This window comes from Nesoenas mayeri (genome assembly GCF_963082525.1).
Source record: "Nesoenas mayeri genome assembly, chromosome: 30".
In the NCBI taxonomy this organism is placed as follows: domain Eukaryota; kingdom Metazoa; phylum Chordata; class Aves; order Columbiformes; family Columbidae; genus Nesoenas; species Nesoenas mayeri.
Genome location: NC_137564.1, coordinates 168,109 through 184,985, shown reverse-complemented (window position 1 = coordinate 184,985; position 16,877 = coordinate 168,109). Strand labels below are relative to the sequence as shown.

General features: G+C 62.4%; 3 protein-coding genes across 3 annotated transcripts; all 3 read right to left on the bottom strand.

Annotated features, from left to right (window-relative positions):
• Positions 1-623: 623 nt before the first annotated feature.
• Positions 624-6,308, bottom strand: LOC308050842 (ras-related protein Rab-11A-like; the record flags this gene model as incomplete). Its single annotated transcript, XM_080361046.1, has 5 exons — positions 624-763; positions 1,973-2,053; positions 2,130-2,323; positions 2,397-2,592; positions 6,269-6,308. The coding sequence occupies 5 exons, from the start codon at positions 6,306-6,308 to the stop codon at positions 624-626; spliced, it is 651 nt and encodes a 216-aa protein (XP_080217172.1).
• A 1,677-nt stretch (positions 6,309-7,985) lies between these two features.
• On the bottom strand, positions 7,986-10,733 carry RAB25 (RAB25, member RAS oncogene family; the record flags this gene model as incomplete). Its single annotated transcript, XM_080361280.1, has 5 exons — positions 7,986-8,116; positions 8,798-8,878; positions 8,992-9,185; positions 9,295-9,490; positions 10,694-10,733. The coding sequence occupies 5 exons, from the start codon at positions 10,731-10,733 to the stop codon at positions 7,986-7,988; spliced, it is 642 nt and encodes a 213-aa protein (XP_080217406.1).
• Positions 10,734-11,772: 1,039 nt separating this feature from the next.
• LAMTOR2 (late endosomal/lysosomal adaptor, MAPK and MTOR activator 2) lies at positions 11,773-16,227 on the bottom strand. The gene is made up of 4 exons (XM_080361257.1): positions 16,101-16,227; positions 12,942-13,104; positions 12,758-12,847; positions 11,773-12,016 (listed from the first exon to the last, which is right to left on the bottom strand). Exons 1-4 carry the CDS (start codon positions 16,166-16,168, stop codon positions 11,960-11,962), a joined length of 378 nt encoding a protein of 125 aa, XP_080217383.1. The 5' UTR covers positions 16,169-16,227; the 3' UTR covers positions 11,773-11,959.
• Positions 16,228-16,877: the final 650 nt, after the last annotated feature.

Sequence of the window (16,877 nt, the reverse complement as noted above, 5' to 3'; positions counted from 1 at the left end):
GGACCAAGCACCCACCATACGCCACCCATGGGACTCCCTTGTCGCCCCCCCAAAGGACACAACCCCTGGTCCCTGCTCCAGCCCCCGTGCAGCTTTTCCCTCTGTGGGGGCTCATGGCATGAAAAGTGGGTCCTTCCAGGGGCAAGGAGGGAGTGACCCCCAGAACCCACCCTGGGGGGCCCCCCCAGCACCCAGAGGTGCACCCAGCCCTTGTGGTGAAGGGGCAGGGCTGGGTGCACCCATTGTGCTGCTGCTCGCTTCACCAGAGAAGGGTGCAGCCTGTGCCCCCACCCCACCCACGAGCTGCACCCAGGGGTGCCGCTGGAATGCCACACCAAACAAGGGAGTGAGGATGCTTGGGTTTGCTCAGTGCCACCCGAGTCACCCCGTGACCGCGCCTTCGGGGCTAAAGGAGGCAATGACATGAGGGGAGGGCATGTCCCAACCATGGGGTGAGGTCCTGATGCTTCACCCCCCCCACTCAGTTTGCGTAGGTCCTACATAAACACAGCAGCACACCGGCACCCAAGAGCAGCCGTGCCCCGGCAGCCACCAGCCAACAGTCTGCGGTGAGCAGACACAGAGGGTGAGGGACGTGATGGCCGGGGCAGGGGCAGCCTGGATCAGATGTTCTGGCAGCACGGCGCCTGCCGGCCCTCCTGCTGCGTGGGCAGCACCCGGATGGGCTCGATGGTGGTGGCAGGGCCGAACTCCGACTCCGGCTGCCCAGTCATTTGCCTCTGCGACACGATGCGGTAGATCTCTGCCAGCAGAGAGAGAACAGAGGAAAAATATACATTTAAATCATAGAATGCTCGGGATTGAAGGGCCCTGGAAAGCTCATCCAGTGCAACCCCCCTGGAGCAGGAACACCCAGCTGAGGTTACACAGGAAGGTGTCCAGGCGGGTTGGAATGTCTGCACAGAAGGAGACTCCACACCCTCCCTGGGCAGCCTGGGCCAGGCTCTGCCACCCTCACCCCAACAAGTTGCTTCTCATCTGCCAGCGGAACCTCCTGTGTTGCAGTTTGCACCCATTGCCCCTTGTCCTGTCCCTGGTTGTCGCCAGCAGAGCCTGGCTCCATCCTCCTGACACTGCCCCTTGCCATCTTGATCCCCAGCAATGAGTCCCCCCTCAGGCTCCTCTTGTCCAGCTCCAGAGCCCCAGCTCCCTCAGCCTTTCCTCACACGGGAGATGCTCCACTCCCTCCAGCATCTTGGTGGCTGCGCTGGACTCTCTGCAGCAGTTCCCTGTCCTGCTGGAGCTGAGGGGCCACAACTGGACACAAGATTCCAGGTGTGGTCTCCCCAGGGCAGAGCAGAGGGGCAGGAGAACCTCTCTGACCTACTGACCACCCCCTTCTAACCCCTCCCAGGTCCCATTGGCTTCCTGGCCACAAGGGCCCAGTGCTGGCTCATGGTCACCCTGCTGTCCCCAGGACCCCCAGCTCCCTTTTCACTGCTCCAACAGCTCATTCCCAACTTACACTGGAACCTGAGCTTGTTCTGCCCACATTCAAGACTCTACACTTGCCCTTGTTCTATTTCATCACATTTCTCCCCGCCCAGCTCTCCAGCCTGTCCAGGTCTCTGATGGCAGCACAGCTTCCAGTGTCACCCACTCCTCCCAGCTCGGTGTCACCAGCAAACTCGCTGACAGTCACTCTATTCCCTCATCCAAGTCATTGATGAATATATTGAATAATACAGCCCCAGCACTGCCCTCTGAGTCACTGCACTGGATAAAGGCCCCAACCGGACTCTGCCCCATTGACCACGACTTAATGTATATTTAGGTGGAGGAGCTGCCCCCTCCCAGAACATACATCTCAAGGGGTGCAAATGCCAACACCGCCCCATCCAGGGTAGCGGAATTTCACCCCAGAATGAACAACCACGGTCCTCAATGGGGCTCTGGGAAGACACAGCGCCCAAACCCACCTCCATCCCCCTTATTCCTGGTTGCCCCTTACCCGAGAGGATGTTGTGGAAAGCCGTCTCCACGTTGGTGGAGTCCAGAGCGGACGTCTCCAGGAAGGACAAACCGTTCTTCTCTGCAAGGACAGGGCGAGCTCAGGCAGGTGCCACCAGCTGCGTGTCCCTCGAGGTGGGACAGCACGGGGCACATACCTGCGAAGCTCCGGGCCTCGTCGGTGGGCACGGCCCGCAGGTGCCGCAGGTCGCTCTTGTTGCCCACCAGCATGATGACGATGTTGGCGTCCGCGTGGTCCTGCAGCTCCTTCAGCCAGCGCTCGACGTTCTCGTACGTCAGGTACTTGGCGATGTCGTAGACCAGCAGAGCTCCCACCGCCCCCCGGTAGTAGCTGGGGACAGCAAGGGACACGGTCACAGCGCGGCCCCCGCTGAGTGGGGCGTGCGGGGGGCAAGGGAACTCACGCCGAGGTGATGGCGCGGTACCGCTCCTGCCCGGCCGTGTCCCAGATCTGAGCCTTCACCGTCTTGTTGTCCACCTGGATGCTCCTCGTGGCAAACTCCACCCCGATGGTGCTCTTGCTCTCCAGGTTGAACTCGTTGCGGGTGAAGCGGGAGAGCAGGTTGCTCTTCCCCACCCCAGAGTCCCCGATGAGCACAACTGGGGGGACACAAGCACAGTGTCAGCCCCCCCGGGACACCCAGCAGAGGCATTTGCATCCGGAAACGCCGACCAACCCGGCAAAGCCGCTGCCCAACTCGGGAAGGGTGGGGGGTCCCCAGCTGTGTCCCCAACCAAACCCACCTCTGCTTGCTGGGTGAGGGGCTGCGATGGCAAAGTGCACTCAGGGAGCAGGACCAGCAGCCCCCGTTCACCCCCACGGCACAGCAGCCGCCTCTAGATACCCCTCAATAAACCCCTGTCTGGAACGTTCCGCAGGTTTCTGTCCCAGCATCGGCGATAGGAAGGTGCCGTATGCACCTACATACCCAAACAGGCAGAAAACCAGAGCCAGGAGCTGTGAAACAGCCCGGCCAGAGGGGCCAAGCAGAACGGGGCTCCTATTTCCAGCCCTAGGGGCACACGAGAGGACTGAAAGACCCCGGCGAAAAGGAAGCAGCATCCTCATCTACTGCTGTTGTCCAGCCCTGAGCGTGAGTGGGGAAATCGCTGGGTGTGGATCAGCAAAACGCACTTTCTGCTTGTCCCACACCTGGCTGGTTCCTGTGAAATCTGGTGGAACAGGCTCCGGGGAGCTTTTATCACGCAGCTCCCCTATCAAGTTTGTTGAGTTTATGACTCAACAGGTTCTGATTTCCTTTTGTTTGTTTAATTCCCCTCGCTGCCGATTCTGTTCGTTCTCTGGGTGCACTCGAACGTCACTTGACCCACCCCCTTGGAACCAAGCTTGGGGGGCACTTCTCCCTCCCGGCATCTGCCGACAGCAGTACTGAGACCCCAACCACGCAGCGACCGCGCTGGGGACAAAGCCGGAGCAGCAACACCGATCGAGGGGCCACCGGCTGTGCCGCACGGCCACACTCATCCTCAGGGCTGCAAAACACCCCATGGATACACAGCAAGACGCATCTGCGCTCGTTGAAGGCTCAGCAGCCACCGTCCTCCAAGGAGGTTGCTCCATGTCCTTCCCCATCAGCTCCAGCTCATAGGAACTCGGCTGCCTTGCCTTGGTCATCCAAACCCCTGTCGCAGGGCAGGCAGCACATAGTGTTGCTCCGTGGAGCCTGGTAGCATGCGGAGCAGCTCCCTGGGGCCACCAACAGTAGCCAAAAGGCACCAAAGCCTCGCTGGCCACCAAGGGAGGGAAGGGTGGCTCCTCCAAGCAGCACCCAAAGTCACCAGATGCTACATGAAGGCCCAAGAGGACCATGGCAGGCTGGACTACCCTGCACGAATGGGTAGAAAAACACGGGCTGGTGATGAGCCGGGTTCATTAAAGCCGAGTCTCACCGCTTTGATCTGGGCTTGATGTTTAGTCAATGGGAAGTTGTTGCTTCCACCAGCTCGACCGCCACGTCCATCCCTGTCCCGTCACTGGCACCACCAAAGCACCTCCATGGGCTGGGGACAGGAGGGCAGCGCCGCTGGCACCTCAGAGCCCCACCCGCCAAAAACCAGCACTAAGTACAGCGCAGGGAAACTGAGGCACGAGCGCGTCACGCTGCGTCGCCCCTGCAGCCAGCAAGATAAGGGCTGGTAGGGGAAAGCCTTGGGAAACCAGGCTGGGGAGGGACAAAGGAACCAGGCACACAGCGACCCTGCACGCGTCCCCGCGGCCACCGCACGCTCCGCAGGGCTCGAGCGGCATCCTCCACCCCACACAAAAGCGTTTATCACGCTCAGTCCTCGCTGAACGTGCAGCACAACCCCACGAGCGCTGGTGGAACGTCCTCCGCACCCCACGACCCAGCGCAGAGCGGGGAGGGGAGCGCCAGGAGCTCCGCACCGGCCCCCGGGGAAGGTCCATGGGGCAGCAGCGCCAAGAGCCATCTCTCATCAATCCCGAGGCCTCCAGCAGCACCAGGGGCTTTCCCCGGAGCGCAGCTGCGATCCACATCATTCCTGGCAACGTGAGAAGGCGGCTGGTGCTCTCACCTCAGTGGAAATCAGGATGAGGCCGCGTCGAGCAGCGCCCATCCCGTTTCTCGGGGTAGAAGCTGTTCTCAGCAGGGCCGTCCAACCCCAGACGGCACAAGCCCTAAAAATCGCATATCCCTTGGACTTTAGGAGCGGTGAGCACACCTTGCGCTCAAAACTGAGCTTTCTGGTTGTTCTAAGGACCCCAGAGACCACCAGGAGACTGAGGAAGGGGATGCAGAGCTGCTCTCAGCCCTGGACCCCAGGGAGGGGACGGCACGGCAGGGGGACCCTGCACCACGACCGCCACGGAGCCGCATGGCTGCCCAGCCACCTCACCCCAAGGCATCGGCGTTTCCCCTTGTCGGGTCCCGAATAGCTCTGGAGAGGAGGATTTCCCCGGGCAGGATGGCAGTGGCTGGAATCACTGGGATCACTTGGGGCCTTTCCGGCAGCGCTGACTCACGGCGGCCAACGGGTGATCTCACTGCCCGGCTTTTATTGCTCGGGAGGTTGTGACATGGCCACGCCATCCCCTGGCTTCACCGGGGACAAGGGCAGTGCCACCGTCCCCTGGCTTCACCGGGGACAAGGGCAGTGCCACCGTCCCCTGGCTTCACTGGGGACAAGGGTAGCGCCACCGTCCCCTGGCTTCACCCGGGACAAGGGTAGAGCCACCGTCCCCTGGCTTCACCGGGGACAAGGGCAGTGCCACCGTCCCCTGGCTTCACCCGGGACAAAGGCAGTGCCACCGTCCCCTGGCTTCACCCGGGACAAGGGCAGCGCCACCGTCCCCTGGCTTCACCGGGGACAAGGGTAGCGCCACCGTCCCCTGGCTTCACCCGAGACAAGGGTAGCGCCACCGTCCACTGGCTTCACCCGGCACAGGGGTAGCGCCGCCGTCCCCTGGCTTCACCGGGGACAAGGGCAGAGCCGCCATCCCCTGGCTTCACCCGGGACAAGGGTAGAGCCGCCGTCCCCTGGCTTCACCCGGGACAAGGGCAGAGCCACCGTCCCCTGGCTTCACCCGGGACAAGGGCAGAGCCACCGTCCCCTGGCTTCACCCGGCACAGGGGTAGCGCCGCCGTCACCAGGAGAGCCAGGGCGTGCAGGGGGTGGCAGCTCGGAGCGAGACACTCCATGGGTTCCTACAGCCGGGAAAACCAGCGTTGCACCGTCAGGGTGGCAGCCCTGTCCCCTTCGCACGCTGGGGGGGTCACACCGTGACCAGCACCGGGAAGGACAAACCGGCCCCTTCTCTGGGAGCAGATCAGCTTTTCCCCTCGGAAATCTGCTCGCTCGGACCCAGAACTGCTGCCCTGAGCCCAGCCGGGGGAGCACCCGAACCAGAGAGCGACACAGCACCCACAGAGCAGCTCCCCCAGCACCCTGCCCCAGCCACCCCGGGGTGCTGCACCGCGCCGAGGGCTCCAGACGCCTCCCACAGCACTAACGAGCTGCTTTAATTACCACCAGGGCCACAAACAGTCACCAGTACCCAGACCAGCAGTGAGAAAACCCCCAGACCGCGGGCAGTGTTTCAGCTCCACCCTACAGCCCCAGCACCACCGGTACCCCCTACCGCTCTGCCCAGCGCCCCACAAGCACTGCGACTGTCTGTCCTGCACAAGCTGCAGCATCCAGCTCTACCCAAGGGTGCTGCATGGAGACAGCACCACCCACCCAGGGCTGAGATGGGCCCAGCTCACTGCAGGCTGGGCCAGGGCAGGACACCCACCTTTGAACAAGTAGTCGTACTCGTCATCCTTGCCCCGCATCTCGCTCAGCCCCGCTCGCACTGCACCAACTGGGATTTCCGGGCCTTATCCAGTCCCGGCAAGAACCGTCCCCTGCGCACCCATTGGTGGCCACAGCCCTTCCTCTTCCGCACCCATTGGTGGCTGGGGCTGTCCATCACCAGCCAGGTGTGCTCACCTGTGCCAGGTAAGGGGAGGGGAGGCAGGAATTTAGGTGGAGAGAGGTTCTCCTGCCCCTCTGCTCTGCCCTGGGGAGACCACACCTGGAATCTTGTGTCCAGCTGTGGCCCCTCAGCTCCAGCAGGACAGGGAACTGCTGCAGAGAGTCCAGCGCAGCCACCAAGATGCTGGAGGGAGTGGAGCATCTCCCGTGTGAGGAAAGGCTGAGGGAGCTGGGGCTCTGGAGCTGGACAAGAGGAGCCTGAGGGGGGACTCATTGCTGGGGCTCAAGATGGCAAGGGGCAGTGTCAGGAGGATGGAGCCAGGCTCTGCTGGTGACAACCAGGGACAGGACAAGGGGCAATGGGTGCAAAGTGCAACACAGGAGGTTCCGCTGGCAGATGAGAAGCAACTTGTTGGGGTGAGGGTGGCAGAGCCTGGCCCAGGCTGCCCAGGGAGGGTGTGGAGTCTCCTTCTGTGCAGACATTCCAACCCGCCTGGACACCTTCCTGTGTAACCTCAGCTGGGTGTTCCTGCTCCGGGGGGGTTGCACTGGATGAGCTTTCCAGGGCCCTTCAACCCCTCACACTCTGGGGTTCTGTGAATGCAGCTGCTCCCACAGCTGGTTGGGTCAGGACAGGCTCCATCTCTTAGAGGTGGCAGCAGCCAGTTGTCCCCAAGGCCCCGGGTGAGGGCTCCGGTACCTGCTCAGCGCTGCTGCGCCTTCCCCAGTGCTCTGGGGTGCACGACACTCGATTGTCCCCATGCAAGACAGCGCACGGCAGCAGGGAGAGGCCACGGCTGTGCCACCGGTGGGGACAGTCACAGCCAGCTGTCCCCTATGAGCCACCAAAGGTGTGGGGACATGCGAGGGGGTGCAGAGAGACCACAGCTGGGACGGCAAGCACACAGGAACTCCAGCTCAGCAAACCTGCTGTTTCGTAAGACCTTTAATGGTTGCGTCACCGCCGTGCCGGACACACAGCACCAAACCCCGACGGGAGGGACTTTTGCTGGGTCCTGTTGTCACACTTGTCCCATGTCTGCGATGGGGACAAAGCTGTGCCAAGGGCTGAGCTCCTTAGGGCTTGGGGTGAGCCCAGCGCAGTCTCTGGTGGCGACAGAGAGCTGTGGGGACAGCAGCACCCTCAGTGCCTGGCACAGGGTGGCCCCACAGGAGCAACCCCAGGGTCAGCTGCAGGCAGCGCAGCCCCCATCATGGGCACGATCCTGGCCAGAACATTCCGGCTGCACCGCGGGGGTGTCCCGGTCCTCTGCGGGTCCAGGGGGGGCTGGGAGCCCAACACAAACAAAGCAGACAGAGCAGGGCTCCCAGCACTGGTGCTTCTCGCTGTTTAGGGCAGAATTTGGCCACTGCCTGTGCTGCTGGTCCCCATGGCACCGGGATGAGAGCGGCACTGCAGGCTCGGTGGCACCAGCCCGTGCCAGTGGTCTGTGCGGAGGCAGAGCCAGCTCTATGGCACCGGCACGTCCCGGGGCTGCGGGGTCCCCAGGGGCCACCCGGCGTGCCCGGCCAGCTCACAGGGGGACACAGCACGGGCGCTTCTCCATCTGCGCCGCGGCCGCGCTCTGCGGGCTCTCGTTGGTGAGCGACACCGCGTTGCTTTGGCTGTTCCTCTGCTTCTGCTGCTGCACCTTGTGGAAGATCTCTGCAAAACAAGGGATGCCAAGGGGGTCTGCGTGTCAGCCGAGGGGCCCCCGGCAAAGCAGGGACAGCGTTGAGCCCGCAGCCCCCGCTTGGCACATCGGTGGCTCTGTCCCCTTTGTGCAGCAGAGGGGATGAGTTGAGGGGTGACAAGGGAGCAGCTCCCCCAGGTTGCATCTCTGCAGTGCCCGGGGAACACCCCGCACTTGGGCAACTTCCTCTTGCCCAACCTGGATTAGTGTTTCACCCCATGCCAGGGCTGGCAGCTGTCCCAGTACGGCCCAGCATGGCATGGCATGGCATGGCACACCTCACCACATTCCTGCCCCAACGGCTGCCATTCACGGAGAAATCGCCGTCCCAGTCCCCCCAGGTCCTCAGGGCTGGTTCAGCAGGATGCTGGAGATGATGACTCAAGAGCCAGGACAACAGGAAGGGGAACTGGGGATTACAGGGGGGGAAGGAGCCCCTGGGGCTTTGGTGACACCCTGGGGCTGTGAGAACAAAGCCATGGGGACTGAAACGCCCAGCGAGAAGGGCCAGAAACCAAACCAGCCAGAAAGACGACGCCAAAACCAGCCCTGAAGAGCTCGCGTGGGGCAGCGCGGAGACGCCGCGCATCCTCCGCTCAGCCCTGCATCCCTGCTAAGGGATCCCGCGACGCCCCATTCCCTGCGCCATGTACCCTTCAGGACGGTCTCAAACGCCTGCTCGACATTGGTGGAGTCCAGCGCCGAGGTCTCGACGAACAGCAGCCCGTTGTTGTCTGCAAGGAGAAGAGTCCCCGGAGACAATGCAGACCCAGCAAGCGCACGGCTGTTCCAGAGCCCTTTAGAGCACCCAGGTGTGGGTCCCTGCTCTCAGGGTGCCAGCCCGTACCTGCAAACATTTTCGCCTCCTCCATGGGCACCTCCCGAGCCTGCGCGAGGTCGGTCTTGTTCCCCACCAGCATGACGACGATGTTGGCCTCGGCGTGGTCGTACAGCTCCTTCAGCCAGCGCTCCACCACGTCGTACGTCTGGTGCTTAGTGATGTCAAAGACAACCAGGGCACCCACAGCTCCTCGGTAATACCTACAGCAAATCCCACCACGCTTGGGACACCCCCCATGGCACCATCACCCATGGGGCTCAACTAGGAGGGCATCACCACCCAGGGAGCAGGGGGACATGCCATGCTTACGCGGAGGTGATGGCGCGGTACCGCTCCAGCCCGGCCGTGTCCCAGATCTGAGCCTTCACCACGGCGTCCCCCACCATGATGGTGCGGGTGGAGAACTCCACCCCGATGGTGGTGCGGCTGTCGTGGTTGAACTCGTTGCGGGTGAAGCGGGAGAGCAGGTTGGTTTTGCCCACCCCGGACTCTCCAATCAGGACGACTGCGGAAGGAAGGGAGAGAGCCTGTTGTGGAGCAGAGAAGGCTGCTCCGACACCCTTCACAGTAACTCAGTCACCCTTTCTGACCCAAGCCAGCAGCTCATTGCCCTGGCAGCGCAGCAGCCAGACCCCCCAGCTGCACAACCAAGCATCTCCGCGCTGCCCCACGCGAGCTCTTCAGGGCTGGTTTTGGCGTCGTCTTTCTGGCTGGTTTGGTTTCTGGCCCTTCTCGCTGGGCGTTTCAGTCCCCATGGCTCTGTTCTCACAGCCCCAGGGTGTCCCCAAAGCCCCAGGGTCTCCTTCCCCCCCCTGTAATCCCCAGTTCCCCTTCCTGTTGTCCTGTAGGTGCACAACCACCCCCCATTCCATGACCACGGGTGCTGGTTGCGGGTGTGACACCCACTGGGGTCTCTCCGTCAGCAAACGGGGGTCCCGTCCCTGCATCACGAGCTCTCAGCCCCCCGAGTGTGGCTGAGCCACCTCGCTGAGCCCATCCATGCTCCCCGGCTGGTCTGGGGTGACAGGGGGTGACGAGGCAGCAGGAGCAGGGCGAGGACACCGGAGGGTCTCAGGTCACCCCTCCGCAATGGGCACCCAGGAGCGGTGCCGCACCAGGGCCTGTCCATCTTCCCTTTCCCTCAGGGGATCATTGAATCCCAGTGAGGTCTCCCCGGCAAAGACGCAGGACACCGGGGTGTCACATCACTGGAGCTCAAGTTGGGGGGCATGAGGCTGTGCCCCCGTTTCTCCAGCACAGCTCTGACCCCACATCCTCTGCGTGCGTCACCACGCAGGTCACGGCGGCAAAAGGACTTTTAAACACCTGCTGCTTTCAAGTGTTAACGGGCTTGCACGCCGGCTCTGCCCCACACGCTCAGCCCTGGCCAGCCCCACGCACCAGCAATTCACCCCGCGCCCCACGTCTGCAGCCTTGGCGTGGGGATGGGTCTCCCGGCGCCGCCACGGACCCCGGTGCCACGCAGAGCCCTGACCTTGCCGCCGTCAACCAGGGACACGACCAAGGCCGGTGCCTGCTCCCCGATCCCAAAACCCTTTGGAGCTCCCGGCGCACACCAGAGCTGCGGGGACTGGCAGCTGGGGGCACAGCAGCCGTGGGGACGCAGCACCCCAATGCCTTCCCCGCAGCCCCAGCGTTCTCTCCACCCGCTTTGGGCACGGGGGTTGTCCCCGCGCCCAGGACTCACCCTTGAACACGAAGTTGTAATCCTCCTCGGCGCTGCCCATGTCGCCCCGGCTGCCGCCCGGGTTCCTCCTTCCCGCTGCGAGGCCTCGGGCGGGGGGGGGACGGGCCCGGGAGGCACCGGGGGAGGGGGTGCGGGGAGCCAAGTGTCCTCCCGGTGTCCGCCCGGCTGGGGAGGGAGCGCCGGGGGCCGAGCGGAGACCGCGGAGCGAGCGGGGTGTGCGGCGCGGGGTCCGAGGAGGGTCCGGGGCCGAGCGGGGTCCGGGGTCCGACGTGAGTCCGAGAAGGGTCCGGGGTCCGAGTTGAGTCCGGAGTCTGGGGGTCTGAGCAGGGGTGCGGAGTCCGAGAGGGGTCTGAGGTGGATCCGAGAGGGTTCCGGGGTCTGATAAGGGTTCTGGGGTCCGAGCGGGGCCCAGGGGAGCGAGCAGGGTGCGGGGGTCCGAGGTGAGTCCGAGAAGGGTCCGGGGTCCGAGGTGAGTCCGGGGTCTGGGGGTCTGAGCGGGGGTGCGGAGTCCGAGAGGGGTCTGAGGTGGATCCGAGAGGATTCCGGGGCCCGAGCGGGGCCCAGGGGAGCGAGCAGGGTGCGGGGGTCCGAGCGGGTCCCGGGAGCGGCGGGGCGGGCGGGCGGGCAGCGCGGCTCGGCCGGTTGACTCAAGGGGTGGGACCGGGTGTCGCAGCGCAGGTTGGGCAGGTAGTGTCACCCCTGGGTGACACCCACGGGGCGGCCGGAGGAGGAGCCGGGGCCCGATCCCGGCTGCGGAGGCTGGCGCAGCGTGGGGCACCGGCGGCGCGGGCAGCCGAGCGGCGGCCGAACCCCCCGCTCCGCCCGGCTGCGAACGCATTTCCTCGTCTCTGCTGCCATCGTGTGCAAAGCGGGGAAACTGGGGAAGGGAAGGAGCCCCCACACCGCCCCGATGCAGCTGGGCTCTGTCGTACCCTCTCCCTTGACATGAACCCCCAACAGCCCCTGCCTTGATTTCCCCAAGCCCATCATGCAGCCCCAAAACGCTGCCTGGGGCACCGCAGCCCTGCCTGGTGTGTGTTCCCCCCCAACCTCTTTTATTTGCAAGAGACACAAAACACAAGCATTAGACACACTTTTATTCCCCCCACAGTGTTTTGCTCCCCCCACCTTATTTTTAAAGGCCACACCAAAGCGGGACCGAGCTCTGGGATCCCTATGGGGCGGCTCACCCCCCATCTTTGCCGGTGACGATGTTGAACAAACGGCCTTTGCCGGTGGCAGCGCGGAGCCCCTCAGCTCCCGTGGTCAGGATGCGGCCACCTGCGTGAGTGGCTCCTCCAGGTACTGGACCAGCGCCTGCGCCTGCGAGCAGAGAGCAGCGTGAGCGGCGCCGGGGGGGTTTGCAACCTGCACGCCCAGCACCTGTGTGCTTGTTTTAATCTCTAATTCATTTCAGAGCCTTCAAAAGGTGTGGTGGAGCGTCTGGGCTGGAACAGGGGACAAAGGAGCTGCTGGAAGGAGGAAAGAGGCATCCCAAGCACAGCAGGTTCCTGCACCACTCCCATTCTCATCCACCTCAACAGCTCTTTCCCAGCCCACAGTGGGGACACAACGCTGTGCCCCCCGCTCGGTTCCAGCAGGACAGGGAACTGCTGGAGAGAGTCCAGCGCAGCCACCAAGATGCTGGAGGGAGTGGAGCATCTCCCGTGTGAGGAAAGGCTGAGGGAGCTGGGGCTCTGGAGCTGGACAAGAGGAGCCTGAGGGGGGACTCATTGCTGGGGCTCAAGATGGCAAGGGGCAGTGTCAGGAGGATGGAGCCAGGCTCTGCTGGTGACAACCAGGGACAGGACAAGGGGCAATGGGTGCAAACTGCAACACAAGAGGTTCCGCTGGCAGATGAGAAGCAACTTGTTGGGGTGAGGGTGGCAGAGCCTGGCCCAGGCTGCCCAGGGAGGGTGTGGAGTCTCCTTCTGTGCAGACATTCCAACCCGCCTGGACACCTTCCTGTGTAACCTCAGCTGGGTGTTCCTGCTCCGGGGGGGTTGCACTGGATCAGCTTTCCAGGGCCCTCCAACCCCTTACATGCTGCAATTCTGTGATTACCTTGGCCTTCAGCATCCCGAATCCGACCGTCTCCTTCGCGTACATGCAGAGCAGCAGGTTTGCTACCCGCGTGATGGCCACTCGCCCCTCCTGCCCGGGGAAAAACAGCACCCATCACACCCCCAGCATGGCAGGGTCCCGGGGAACCCCCATGGAGGGGAGGACGGATCCCAGCCCCACCTACCATGCAGTCCATGAGGATGAACTTGAGGTTGTCCTCGTTGAAGGCCTGGTGTCCATTCTTGTCGTAAGCCACCCAGATGTTGCTGGCAATGGCCGCAGTGACCCTGGCATCAGTGTCCCCATAGCCTGAGTAGGCGAGCAAGGACCCCTCATTGTTCAGGAGCCTGGAAACAAGAGAGAGGGCCAAACTGGAGCCTCTCAACCCAGAGGGACAGCAGAGCCCACTGCAGTGCCAGAGGGCTGAGCACACACACCATGTTCTGGGACCAGTGCACGATCCTGGCATCATGCACCATGTTCTGTGACCAAAGCATGGTCCTGTCACCATGCACCACGTTCTGTGCACAGTCCTGGCACCATGCACCATGTTGTGTGCACAGCACACAGTCCTGGCACCGTGCACCATGTTCTGTGACCAGTGCACGATCCTGGCACCGTGCACCATGTTGTGTGCACAGTACATCATCCTGTCACCATGCACCATGTTCTGTGACCACTGCACGGTCCTGGCACCATGCACCATGTTCTGTGCACAGCGCATGGTCCTGGCACCGTGCACCATGTTCTGTGTACAGTGCATCGTCCTGGCACCATGCACCATGTTCTGTGACCAGTCCTGGCACCGTGCACCATGTTCTGTGACCAGTGCATGATCCTGTCACTGTGCACCATGTTCTGTGACCAGTGCATGGTTCCATCACCATGCACCATGTTCTGTGTACAGTGCATCATCCTGCCACCGTGCACCATGTTCTGTGCACAGTCCTGGCACCATGCACCATGTTCTGTGACCAGTGCATGGTTCCATCACCGTGCACCATGTTCTGTGCACCGTCCTGTCCCCATGCACCATGTTCTGTGACCAGTGCACGATCCTGGCACCGTGCACTATGTTCTGTGCAGTCCTGTCACCGTGCACCATGTTCTGTGACCAGTGCATGGTTCCATCACCGTGCACCATGTTCTGTGCAGTCCTGTCACCGTGCACCATGTTCTGTGACCAGTGCATGGTTCCATCACCGTGCACCATGTTGTGTGCACAGTGCATCATCCTGTCACCATGCACCATGTTCTGTGACCACTGCACGGTCCTGGCACCATGCACCATGTTGTGTGCACAGCACATGGTCCTGTCACCGTGCACCATGTTCTGTGACCACTGCACGATCCTGGCACCATGCACCATGTTCTGTGACCAAAGCATAGTCCTGTCACCGTGCACCATGTTCTGTGCACAGTCCTGGCACCATGCACCATGTTCTGTACACAGTCCTGGCACCGTGCACCATGTTCTGTGACCAGTGCATGGTTCCATCACGGTGCACCATGTTCTGTGTACAGTGCATCATCCTGGCACCGTGCACCATGTTCTGTGACCAGTGCATGGTTCCATCACGGTGCACCATGTTCTGTCCACAGTCCTGGCAGCATGCACCATGTTCTGTGCACAGCACATGGTCCTGTCACCGTGCACCATGTTCTGTGACCAGAGCATCATCCTGTCATCGTGCACCATGTTGTGTGCACAGCACATGGTCCTGTCACTGTGCACCATGTTCTGTGACCAGTGCACGGTCCTGTCACCATGCACCATGTTCTGTGACCAAAGCATGGTCCTGTCACCGTGCACCATGTTCTGTGACCAGTGCACGATCCTGGCACCATGCACCATGTTCTGTGACCAAAGCATGGTCCTGGCACCATGCACCATGTTCTGTGACCACTGCACGGTCCTGTCACCATGCACCATGTTCTGTGACCAAAGCATGGTCCTGTCACCGTGCACCATGTTCTGTGACCAGTGCACGATCCTGTCACCATGCACCATGTTCTGTGACCAGTGCACGATCCTGGCACCATGCACCATGTTCTGTGCACAGTCCTGTCACCGTGCACCATGTTCTGTAACCAGTGCATCATCCTGTCACCATGTTCTGTGCACAGTCCTGTCACCATGCACCATGTTCTGTGCACAGTCCTGGCACCGTGCACCATGTTGTGTGCACAGTGGATCGTCCTGTCACCGTGCACCATGTTCTGTGACCATTGCACGATCCTGGCACCATGCACCATGTTCTGTGCACAGTCCTGGCACCGTGCACCATGTTCTGTGACCAGTGCACAGTCCTGGCACCATGCACCATGTTCTGTGCACAGTCCTGGCACCGTGCACCATGTTCTGTGCACAGTCCTGGCACCGTGCACCATGTTGTGTGCACAGTACATCATCCTGTCACCGTGCATCATGTTCTGTGACCAGAGCATCATCCTGTCACCGTGCACCATGTTCTGTGACCAGTGCATGGTTCCATCACGGTGCACCATGTTCTGTGCACAGTGCATCATCCTGGCACCGTGCACCATGTTGTGTGCACAGCACATGGTCCTGTCACCGTGCACCATGTTGTGTGCACAGTGCATCGTCCTGTCACCACGCACCATGTTCTGTGACCACTGCACAGTCCTGGCACCATGCACCATGTTCTGTGCACAGTCCTGTCACCATTCACCATGTTCTGTGCACAGTGCATCATCCTGTCACCGTGCACCATGTTCTGTGACCAGTGCATGATCCTGGCACCATGCACCATGTTCTGTGACCAGTCCTGGCACCGTGCACCATGTTCTGTGACCAGTGCATGGTTCCATCACCGTGCACCATGTTGTGTGTACAGTGCATCATCCTGGCACTGTGCACCATGTTCTATGCAGTCCTGGCACCATGCACCATGTTCTGTGACCAGTCCTGTCACCATTCACCATGTTCTGTGTACAGTGCATCATCCTGGCACCGTGCACCATGTTCTGTGCACCATTCTGTCACCGTGCACCATGTTCTGTGCACCATCCTGTCACTATTCACCACGTTCTGTGACCAGGTCATGGTCCTGGCACCACGTTCTGTGCACAGCGCACGGTCCCGGCTCCATGCGCAGCCCCAGCTCTGTGCAGTGTGCATGACCCTGGCCCTGCGCACGGCCCCAGCACCACACACGCCCCATCCAGGCGCCCCGCTCCCCCCGGGAGCCATTTCCAGGGCAGGGCAAGCAAGCACCCCGCTAGGAGCACACTCCCCTGCGCCAAGCGGGGCCGCGCCGGCCCGGCGCTGCGCCCCCCGCCCCGGGCGGGTCGGCCGCCCCTCGCCCCAGCCCCTACTCACAGGGTGCTCTGCACGCCGCCGGTGTTGGCCTGGCTCAGCACCTGCGTCAGCGCTTTGGGGCGCAGCATGGCGGCCGCGCCGGATGGCGGGACGGGCGGGAGCGGCCGCGCCCGCGCGGGTGGGAGCGCAGGGCACGCCGGGAACTGCAGTCCCGGAGGCGGCGGCGCCATGTCCGCGGCTGCGGGGATGGGGCGGATCGGTGTGCGTGGGAAAGCCCCTCGGGATCGAGTCCAACCGCTCCCCACCCTGCCCCATGTCCTGAGAGCCTCATGTCCGTCTGTCCAGCCCTCCAGGGCTGGTGACTCCAGCACTGCCCTGGGCAGCCTGTTCCAATGCCCCACAGCCCTTTGGGGAAGAAATTGTTCCTAAATCCACCCTCACCCTCCCCTGGCGCAACTTGAGGCCGTTTCCTCTGCTCCTGGCGCTTGTTCCTGGGGAGCAGAGCCCGACCCCCCTGGCTCCAAGCTCCTTTCAGGCAGTTCAGAGATCAGAAGGTCTCCCCTCAGCTCCTGTTCTCCAGCTGAACCCCCAGCTCCCTCAGTCTCCATCACATTGTGCTCCAGCCCCTCACCAGCTCCGCTCCCTTCTCTCCACTCGCTCCAGCACCTCAAGGTCTTTCTTGGCATGAGGGGCCCAGAACTGTCAAGTGCGCTTGGTTTTGTTGAACCTTGTACAACTGGTGATGAAGCACCTGAGCCAGCTGGAGCAGCCCACACCACCCAACTCTGCCGATCTTCCTCAAGTACACAGAGAGCCCTTGCAGAAACAGTTGGCAGT

Coding starts and splice junctions, on each gene's coding strand:
- LAMTOR2 (XM_080361257.1), bottom strand. CDS start 16,168: ATGCTGCGCCCCAAAGCGCTGACGCAGGTGCTGAGCCAGGCCAACACC. Junction 13,105..16,100: donor GGCGGCGTGCAGAGCACCCT/GTGAGTAGGGGC, acceptor TCTTGTTTCCAG/GCTCCTGAACAATGAGGGGT. Junction 12,848..12,941: donor TCATCCTCATGGACTGCATG/GTAGGTGGGGCT, acceptor TTCCCCGGGCAG/GAGGGGCGAGTGGCCATCAC.